Here is a 10,455-nt window from a genome sequence, read left to right as displayed (position 1 = left end):
GCAGGCCGCAGGCCCCTCAGCAAGAGCTGGGCTGAGCTGAATTCAGACTGAACAGAGAGCAGAACGTGTGAGACAGGACCCGCTGCCACAAGATACGGATGACATTCCATTACCTGAATGACAGTAGCACCAGCTGCAATAAATGCAAATAATTATTCATAATTCAGAGCTGCAGTTCCCAAATCATGGTCTCTGAACAGGTGACCCGGCCAACGCAGACAATGGACAGTGACTAGCGCTGGGAAAGGGAGCCGATCTCACGCCTCCAGGCAGAAGCTTGCAACAAAGATGCTACAATGTGAGACAAATGTTGCACTGAGCAAAAGAGCATTCTCATAGACTAAGGTGGTACACACAAGTTACAATGCAGACACATAGTCATTCTTGTTACCATGAGAAGGTACACCAAGAGCTGAGAACCTTTGCATATCCCAGGCCTGGGAACGTCAGCTCTAGCCAATCACAGTTTAATATCCTAGGGGTGGGTAGCAACGGTCAAGAACCAATGGTAAGACCCTCACACTGCAACATTGTTATAGATAGTGATTTGGGGATCGACCAGGCCAGCCACTTGACATGCGAGAGCCAGTAGACTAACATGTACAGTGCCCACTAAAGATGGACTATTACTCAGTTCCCAATCCAGCGGTACAGTAGGTTTTCTGGAGAAGGGCTTGGGTTGTAGCGACACTCTGACGTCATTTGGGTACAAAACTGCCTTGCGAGCCAGGAGATGTTGAGACGTCCACGGGTTTCTTCTTTCCCTGTACTGATCCCTGTTGGTTTTTGCTGTGATAAACCGCAGTTTAAACTTGCCGTTTGACTGAGTCATCTGTTTTTCCTGTGGAAGGTGTTGGGCCTTCCGAGAGTCCACAAACTACTAGTTACCCTCCGGAAAACCTGGGAGTTTGTCCCAACATACGTTTTGCATGCCGTTGTTAGATTTCACCCACGCAAACCAATCTGTGGAGCCCTGAAATGTTTGGGGGCACTGAGAACCATTTTGGTTTTGCAGTGACGAAATGAGGTACTAAGCGCATGCGCACGGACACGAAATGCAAGTCCCGCGTGGCTGAAACCAAAATGGACCAATGTGCGCGTCTGCACGAAAGAGAATCATACTAAATACGCGAGGTACACGAAATTCGATGCATGCGTAGGCTGCGGCATGCAACAGTGAATATTTCGCATTTTTTTACCTGCTGGACAAGTCTAACATTTTTTGGGTGAATCCATGGGGGTGGCGGGACAGTGGAGATGGGCGAAGCGGATTGAAATCCGAGAGATTTTGTTTCTGCGGCTTACGGAGCGGAATCCAGCAATTTCACTCAGAACTGCTCTCTAACACCCTTTCTAGAAAGAGATTAAGCTTTGTTTTTTCTTAAATAGAAATGGAGCTATACAATAGGCACATTTTTCCATCGTCGATTTATATTTTCAATGTGTGCGTTAGCTCTTTTTATTAAAAAACATATTTGAAATAGGTTTCCTTCCTGTTGCATACTCTTTCTCTCCTCTCCTCTCCAGAACACATGAATCAGTGCAGAGGTGGGGAGCTGGAGGCAATGTGTGAAAGAGTGGGCGGAGTGGGACTAGGCGCATACGGAATGGGGGTGCGGCACTGACACGGGTGAATGACAAAGGGGCGTGGGAGAAACTGTCACTGATGTGTGTGTGGATATTGAGAAATGAGACAGGGACTCAGGGAATGGGGGAAGTAGAAGCCGCCTTTTTAGGTCAGTCTACAGATTTACAGAACAGTAGAATGTCGTGCTTGATTTTACTGATGTTTGTGTACAAAGTGCATACGGGCTGCGATGTACTGGGCGGTCTGACTACTCGTGGGGTTGAACCAATGAATGAAGCTTTCATAGCGCACCACATTAGGCGCTACGATTCTGTGGGCTATGAGTGAAGGATATTCTGTTCATCGTTTGATAGCAATTATTATCTTGCGGAGTCCTCAGGGGATCTTAACGTCTTGTAAAACATTGTGTACATTCCGTAGAATGTGACCAGGGAGTTTATATTGCATTGCGGTGCGTGCCCCGGGAGTCACCGCTCCCTGTTGCTTGCGTGTTGCCTTTAATGTTAATGAATTCGTAGGTGAAGGGCGCACGCCCTGGGCAGAGCATTAACAGACAGTAAACACCTGTACGCCCGCCTGGGAGTGCTGTTGGTGGGGTCTGTGACTCCTGCCTGCCACGGTGTAAAATATATATATATAAAGACAGTGTACCTAGAAACAAAGTGGGTAGTGGTACAGACTGTAACGCAATAGAATATGACACGTCAGAGCGATACCGGCAAAGCCGGTTTGTTCTGCTTTCTAGGCAGGAAGAAGAGCGGTTCCGACACGCAGTCAAAATGTCAAGGTCTTTGGTGTCAAGTGAGGCAGGGTTCGTATGCACTCCAAACCTCGGTCCAGTTGACGGTCCTGTTGTATGCCCTTCCTGTCAGGGGCAACCGGCCCCCCTACGCGACCTCACCTGATTTAATTTGGTGCATTGATTGGGAAACCTCCAGTCCAGAGGGGTTAACAGCGGCTGGGGGGAGGAGGGGGTGTGAGAGGGGAGGGAGAGTCCTCGGTGATCATGAGGGAAGATGACAGGGCGGCTGGAGGCGCAGAAGGGGAACTGAGCGTGATTCCTGCAAAGTGCGTCAGCAGCCGACGGACGAGCGGGAGCGTCGCCGCCACCGCACTCAGCGCGAGTCGCGCGTCCTCCTCCCTGCCCAGTCTGCGACTGCACCGGCGGCCGCGCTGTCAGCAGGAGAGTCGGCGGGCAACCAGCGGGAGCCGTGCCAGGGGGTTACACCGCAGCACTGGCGAGCAAGGGGGCAGCACTGCCGTCCTCAGCAGCACCGTAGAGCGAGGGGCCGGCTTCAGGAACACCGGAGAGCGAGGCACAGGATTCCCGGCTTCACCAAGACCGCGAGAGGGACACGGCTCCTGCCCTCACGAGCCTGCGGAGAGCCAGGGACAGGACTCCCGGCTTCAGCAGCAAAGGAGAGCCAGGGACAGGACTCCCGGCTTCAGCAGCACAGGAGAGCAGGCGACGGGAGTCCTGCCTCAGATGCAACACAGAGCCGAGTTACAGTGTTTCCAGCTTCATCAAAACCGAGGCGAGATGGACGATGCCCCTGTAGTGGGCGACCCCAAGTGGCAAGGCACCAGGCTCCAGCAGCTGTCCATCGAGTACTTTTTGTGAGCACCGAGGGGGCACCTCTAGTATTGGAGAGCAGGGCTGGGGTCAATGTGCTCTACAACACTAAGGGCAGCCTGCAGATAGCCTGGCATTTAGCAGCACAGGGAATTTAGTCAGTCATTCGGCTGCATTTTTGGGAGATGGGCAGGGAGGCAGAGCCCAGGCAGTACTAGACGTCGGGACAATGAGTGAGTCACCCAGCTGCAAAGGTAGGAAAGGACAGAGTCAGCCATTCCGCGGGCACGGGAAGTCAGGCAGAAGGAGATAGACATGCAGCAAAAGTAGAGAGGAAGGCCCAAGGATCGAGGAATCAAGGAGCATTGCTGGGAATCAAGGGGCATTGCTGGGAATCAAGGAGTATTGCTGGGAATCAAGGGGCATTGCTGGGAATCAAGGAGTATTGCTGGGATTCAAGGGGCATTACTGGGAATCAAGGAGCATTTCTGGGAATCAAAGAGTATTGCTGGGATTCAAGGGGCATTGCTGGGACTCAAGGAGTATTGCTGGGAATCAAGGAGTATTGCTGGGATTCAAGGGGCATTGCTGGGAATCAAGGAGCAATGCTGGGTGAGCGAGGGAGCTTTCAACAGCACCATGGAGACGGACATAGGCCACGTCGTCTAAGAAATAGCACCAGAGAGGCTGGGCAGGAGAATAGCCATTGAGCTGCGCCAGGAACGGAGTGGCTGGTATTCTGAAGCACTCAGGAGTTAGGTATCTAGCCCCAGGGAAGGTAAGCGAGCAGCGCTCGTCTGACAAGCCTTTACTAAGGGTAGTAGTGGGGGACACGCAGCATTAGTGGACACCAGTTTCTTGCAGCACAGGGAGAGGACAGCTTGGCTAATACAGAAGAGCCAAGACGTGCAGAGTCAAGAGAGGGTGCCTAGCACAGGGAAGTCACAGCAGAGAGGGAATAAGACAGAGCTGTGAAGGGTGGGAGGGACAGAAAGTGTGTCCCCTGCCACCCGTGCCTGTGCTGAAGTATATCCAACTTCCTGCATGGAAAAGACAGCCGCAATGCCACCCCCGCCAAGACTCTATCTGCCCCGCAACTTCAGCTGCACCGCATGCCTGTACGGTAGCCTTGGTGAGCCATGCAAGGGCCTGGAAGAGCAGGACGAGGAGCGTGGATGCCAAGTTCTGCCACCACCAAAGCTGAAGGAATCAGAGCTGGAGGATGCGCCACCAGAAGAGGCCATAGTGGAGCCCACCTCGGACAAGCCAAGCCGTGGCCGGGAACCCACACTGGTTCCACAGAGCCCTGGTGCCCGCCGCAGAGCAAAGTCATTGCCTACACCGGGTGAGCGGGCTCCTCAGCTGGAGATTGCGGCAGCACACAGCCCATCTCGACGCAAGACAGTGCGGTTTGCTGACTCCCTGGGGCTGGAGCTGACTGCCGTGCGCCACTTCTCAGACGCTGACGCCCCAAGGGTGCCATCCCACATCCTTAATGGACTGAGGAAGACACCTCGACCAGCAGCACTGGGGGAGCTGAGTGTGCTCCTGCAGACGCCTGTGCAGTCAGTGATGCTCGAACCACTCTTCCCGGCCAATCCTGGTGCCCAGCCTGGGTTCTTGGAGCGAGTGCAGCAGAAACATCTGTGTTTGGAGAGCCTCTGCACTGACCAGTTCAGTATCAGTGGTCTGGTGCGGGTTCTGAACGAGTCCTATGAGAAGTCAGTGACTGTCCGCTACAGCCTGGATCGCTGGGCCTCATCGGTTGACTGCACCGCCTCCTATCTGCCTGGCCCCAGCGACCGCCACACCGACCGCTTCTCGTTCAAACTAGTGACACCCTCACTGCTCGAGAAAGGTGGCCTGCTCGAGTTTGCCATCCGCTACTGTGTATGTGGGACGGAATATTGGGACAACAACGAGGGCCTCAACTACCGGGTGCGGAGTCATCGGCTCAAGGTATCCCCTCCCCGGGACTTCGATAGTGCCTGGATACACTTCATATAGGACCATTCCTGTAACCCATCAGGGTAGTGTCGGTATGCTTCACATAGAACCCACATACGATTCTGCAATGGCAGCGTTTGGATACAATTCATAGAGCGCCTGCAAGGGGTCCACATAGGGCAACCCCCGGATGCACTTCATGTAGCACTTGTGGAGATGTGCACTAGGGGTTCTCCTGGCTACAGTTCACAAGCACCCACAATGGGGGTCTCACCATAGCAGCGCTTTAGTACACTGTGCAGTGACGGCAGGTTACCTGATGAGAGCAGTGCTTGGATACACTTCATGTAGCACCTGCCAGTGGGCATCTAAAAAGGCAGCCACAGTATACACCCATGGATGGATTACTTGCTTCACGTTGAGTCTGCCTCAGACAGTAGACTGTGCCCAAGGACAGCCTCGCCGCACCTTCTAATACAGCGACCACAGGTTGACGTGTCTCTGCCCAAGGATATTGGTTAGCTCTAGCTTATACACCCCATCATAAAAAATTATGGGCTACTCCACTTTGTGGAACAATGTCCAAGGCTGGTGCCCCAAACCCAAAGATTCTTTTCATATCACCCTGGGCCGAGGCCAACAAGCCCCCGCAAAGATAAGGTCTATCACTTATTAACCATGTCCCCTGAGCGTCAGCTACAAGCCTACCGTACATCACATAGCATCAGCCGTTCAATGCTGCTCCTTCCCCTCAGGCTAGACTCGCATGTCAACATGGGACCGGGCTAGAGGGACAGCGCACTCCACCCCTAAGCCACACTAGCACAGATTATAGAGGGTTGCCACCTGTCTCCGTTTTGCATCTCCATTCAGTTTTTGCGGCAATTTACTTGAATTTAAAAATATCCTATGGTTTGCCACAATGTCCCAATAACTTCCCAGACAATCTGTTTCATAGTGAGATGTCTAGCTGCGACCAGAGTCTATGGTATCTTGGAGAGGAAACCTAATGCCTTCAATCAGGCGAGACAGCTATAGTGGAAACAGGACGCTGCCTCATCAGTAACACGGCTCCCCTGAATAATTCATACACGCACGCCTGCAGGGAACTGGAGCAATGCCTCGCAGTGTTTGTTTCCGTTGCATTCTCCCCAAGGATGCGAGTTACGTCATCGGTGTATCCCCGAGGCTGAACTCCTCGAATTAATCCTGCGGCGCTGTTCTCGAGGAGACTCCATTGCAACATTGAAACGACTTTCTCCATCCCGCCACCACCCGGAAGGCCTCCTTTAGATGTGAACACCGTGTTTCACAAGACTGCCTCCCCCAGCAATATAAACCATTGCTTCCGTTCCGAGTTCTTCAAACTACAGCCTTGGTGACTTCTCTGTTAATTCTCCCAGGGGTTTCTAGTCCCCTGGGAGAAATTTGCCGAGCATGATAACTGTGCTCCAGTCCAGGATTCACGAGTGCCTGTGCATACTGGTAACTCCCCTCTGAGCCTCTGTGGCACCAGGCACGACCTCTGACTGTTTCCTGCACAAACAGCCTGCTAAAGGGGCAGTGGTTGCCACCGACCACCCAAGAGTCCAGGCGAGTGTGCTATTCTGTAAACCAACAGAATAGGCAGAACGTTTTCGACGGCCTGTTTGTGAAGTCACATGACATCGGGAGCCGCAGATAATGATGCTAAAGACAGACTGCATGAAAGCTCCACGCCTTTCACAATACCTACTGCAGAGTTTTGGGCCCTTTGTTGAATAAGTGACACGGAACCCAAGACTGCTGCCCCCAAGCCCCTGAGCCAATCGCAACCTCTGCTGAGTAGTTCCTGGGAGGATGCTTTGCTTGCTGCTAGTTCGCACACCTATTTAGCAAATCAAAATGAGCCTTTGAGCTTCCTTTCTCTAGTTGCTATTTTTGTACCAAAAGTCAGTTCGTTCAAATAGGATACCTATTTTTTCCAGGCAGAGTGATTTGTAAAGCCCAGTGTAATAGTCCAGTTATTTTGGAAAAGCAGATATGTACATCTTGAAATTTCGTTACATGCAGATAGATACCAAATATACGATTCCCACGATGTCGTGATCACATGTTCAGCGTGACAGACACATTTCGCATCATCCTGTGTAGTTTCAGAATGTTGCTGGTACATGCGAAAGGACATAATTCATGTTGTGTTTACAAGTCTCTGTGCTTTGTAATGTTTTTTTGACCGCTCTCTGTACTCCACCCCAGTGTTTCTGAACTGGTCTTTGATGTTCATTGGTGGCATTTCAGCCAACTGGTTGATTCGCTGCAGGGTGCATGCTAACGTTAGCCCAGTGCTGCTGCTAAGTAATATCTCTCTCTCTCTCTCTCTCTCTCTCTCTCTCTCTCTCTCTCTCTCTCTCTCTAGGAATTTTTAGTTCCCCTTGTTCTGCAGTTACATTTCTTTTTGCTTCGTGTCCCTTTCCCCACTTTCTAGCCGTTTTTCTTCAATTTCCCTGTTTCTTTCACCTCTTTCCTCCTCCTCCTCTTTTATGCATTCTTTCATTTTGTTAATCGAGCCTCTGTGTCCCCTCCTGCCCTGGACCTCCGACTCCAACAGAACGTTCTCCTGTGCAAACAAAACTCAGCAGTGCCAAGCAACGCCTTTCACAATTAGTCACCTTTAGAGAGCAGGGTTCCGGCTGTTTGCTGACGCTGTGTAGGTCGCATTATAACAGTTGTAATAAGCCATTCCTGTATACTGTTGTGATTTTTTAAAAAAATGGAATTTAAAGTGAGTTGTAAGATCAGTGTTCTTGTCGTGGGAGCATAAGCCAGTCCTATATGACGCTATCCCACGTGTTGCACAATGATAACAGCAAGCAGGAAGTTCACACATGCAGCTCTGTGTAAATGTCACACATGCAGCTCTGTGTAAATGTCACACATGCAGCTCTGTGTAAATGTCACAGTGCAGCTCTGTGTAAATGTCACACATGCAGCTCTGTGTAAATGTCACACATGCAGCTCTGTGTAAATGTCACACATGCAGCTCTGTGTAAATGTCACACATGCAGCTCTGTGTAAATGTCACACATGCAGCTCTGTGTAAATGTCACAGTGCAGCTCTGTGTAAATGTCACACATGCAGCTCTGTGTAAATGTCACACATGCAGCTCTGTGTAAATGTCACACATGCAGCTCTGTGTAAATGTCACACATGCAGCTCTGTGTAAATGTCACACATGCAGCTCTGTGTAAATGTCACACATGCAGCTCTGTGTAAATGTCACACATGCAGCTCTGTGTAAATGTCACACATGCAGCTCTGTGTAAATGTCACAGTGCAGCTCTGTGTAAATGTCACACATGCAGCTCTGTGTAAATGTCACACATGCAGCTCTGTGTAAATGTCACACATGCAGCTCTGTGTAAATGTCACACATGCAGCTCTGTGTAAATGTCACACATGCAGCTCTGTGTAAATGTCACACATGCAGCTCTGTGTAAATGTCACAGTGCAGCTCTGTGTAAATGTCACACATGCAGCTCTGTGTAAATGTCACACATGCAGCTCTGTGTAAATGTCACACATGCAGCTCTGTGTAAATGTCACACATGCAGCTCTGTGTAAATGTCACACATGCAGCTCTGTGTAAATGTCACACATGCAGCTCTGTGTAAATGTCACACATGCAGCTCTGTGTAAATGTCACAGTGCACGCTCGTGGGAATGTTGTGTTTTTTAAAAAAAAATGTGTCTCCACTTATCTTTTAGAGAGGTTGTGATAGTTTGAGCTGAACATAGGACAGAAAAGGTAAACCATTGATTGGTAACACTCATAGCATATTTTTTAAAAGTTGTCATTCTCCATGTCTTTACCAAAGTCGCACTCTTTTCTCGATGCCGGACATAGAAACACAGAGTCAAAATTCCAGACAGTTCAGTCCTGTTCTTTAGGCTTCCCATCTCTTTTCCGACACTAAACATTGCTATTCAGCTTCGACTAAACACCTTAAGCTGCAAACGTTACCGTGCCAAACATGTTGACTATATTCCCAAAAACCGAGTCATTCTAGCCTATGCAAGTTCTCTATTGAACTCTTAAGAAGTGATGGTGCTACAGTCACTGTGAGTAGCTTTGGTGTCATAGCATCACCCCCTCTACACGGAGTCTCTTCTCATTTGGGAACATTCACAGTGTTTACATGGGAGAGAGGGCGCCATCCTCAACTAGATCACTACTTTCATTTTCAAGAGAGAAGGCCTTCCCTTAATACTGCCTCCACTTTTCACTCTTCTTGGCCTAAGAGCGTCATTAAATTGTAAATGGTCTTTTCATATTTCATGTAAAACCTACTCACAATCAAATATTGCTTTCCTCGGCGGATCCCTTCGACGGATCCTTTTGTCTCGGGCAGAGCAGTGGTCCTTTACTGCCTGCCCGCCCAGCCGCTCACCTCCATGAGACAAAACAAACTCCCTTTATAATGACTTTGCATGTTACCACTCGTGTGTCCTTCGGTTTATGTACAGTCATGTTTTCTGTGCATTTAAAGGCACCAACATAATTCCAGTAGCTCAAGGACCAGCCAGTGTGACTTGTGTCAGTCACCCTCTCACCTGGCATTCCTTCAAAATCCATAAAGCAATGGCTCCCACTCAGTTTTAGACTTCACCCTAGGAGCCCTCTCCATTGCTAAAGAAGAGGGTCTCCAAATACGATCCGCGGAAAAGGCTACGAGTCGGAAGCTGAATCCTTAGTTGTTCTTATTTGGGCTGTGATTGCTTCAGGCCGCCCTGGCCTACTGTTTGTGTTCAGCTGTATGTCTGCTACGTGTACACTGTCCCGGCTGCCAGTCACCAGCAACTTTTTGTCAGATCATCGCAGCCCTAAGCCTTTCTCACACCAGGATACGCACTTTGCAGGCTTACCTATGATAAAAATCGGAGCACTCATCAGATTACTACCTTCCTATCAATAAAAAGTGCCATCCTTTAAATAGTTCGATGCTCCTTCAAGTGCAATTCCAGTGACCACTCCATTCGCGTTGTTGCCCACTTCAGTCTCTTGCAGGAGAATGCCATTGCAGTCCCTGTATATTTGGTTGCATTCACTCACCCTAACTTCTGACTCCCCCTCTTTGGCATTGCACTCCCCACTGTCCCTGACACGATTATCCCAGTGAGAATTTAGCAGTAGAGTGTATTCAAAGGTTAAACAGGTTTCCATTTTATCCAGATTTCTATGGTTCTTTTTGTGGAAAAAAAGATTGACGCTGTGCTTGTCCAGTTTTAAAATCACACAAGATGCATAGTTTGATACCTTTCATTGGACTGACGGAAGATAATATAAAAAAGATGGAGCAAAGCATT

General features: G+C 49.7%; 1 protein-coding gene across 1 annotated transcript; it reads left to right on the top strand.

Annotated features, from left to right (window-relative positions):
* Positions 1–2,594: 2,594 nt before the first annotated feature.
* Positions 2,595–8,095, top strand: LOC138581809 (protein phosphatase 1 regulatory subunit 3E-like). Its single transcript, XM_069652820.1, has one exon. It carries the CDS (start codon positions 4,206–4,208, stop codon positions 5,166–5,168), a length of 963 nt encoding a protein of 320 aa, XP_069508921.1. The 5' UTR covers positions 2,595–4,205; the 3' UTR covers positions 5,169–8,095.
* Positions 8,096–10,455: the final 2,360 nt, after the last annotated feature.

The sequence above is a fragment of the Ambystoma mexicanum genome, chromosome 1p (genome assembly GCF_040938575.1).
Source record: "Ambystoma mexicanum isolate Mex_15411 chromosome 1p, UKY_AmexF1_1, whole genome shotgun sequence".
In the NCBI taxonomy this organism is placed as follows: Eukaryota; Metazoa; Chordata; class Amphibia; order Caudata; family Ambystomatidae; genus Ambystoma; species Ambystoma mexicanum.
This window is presented reverse-complemented; position numbering and strand designations above follow the sequence as displayed.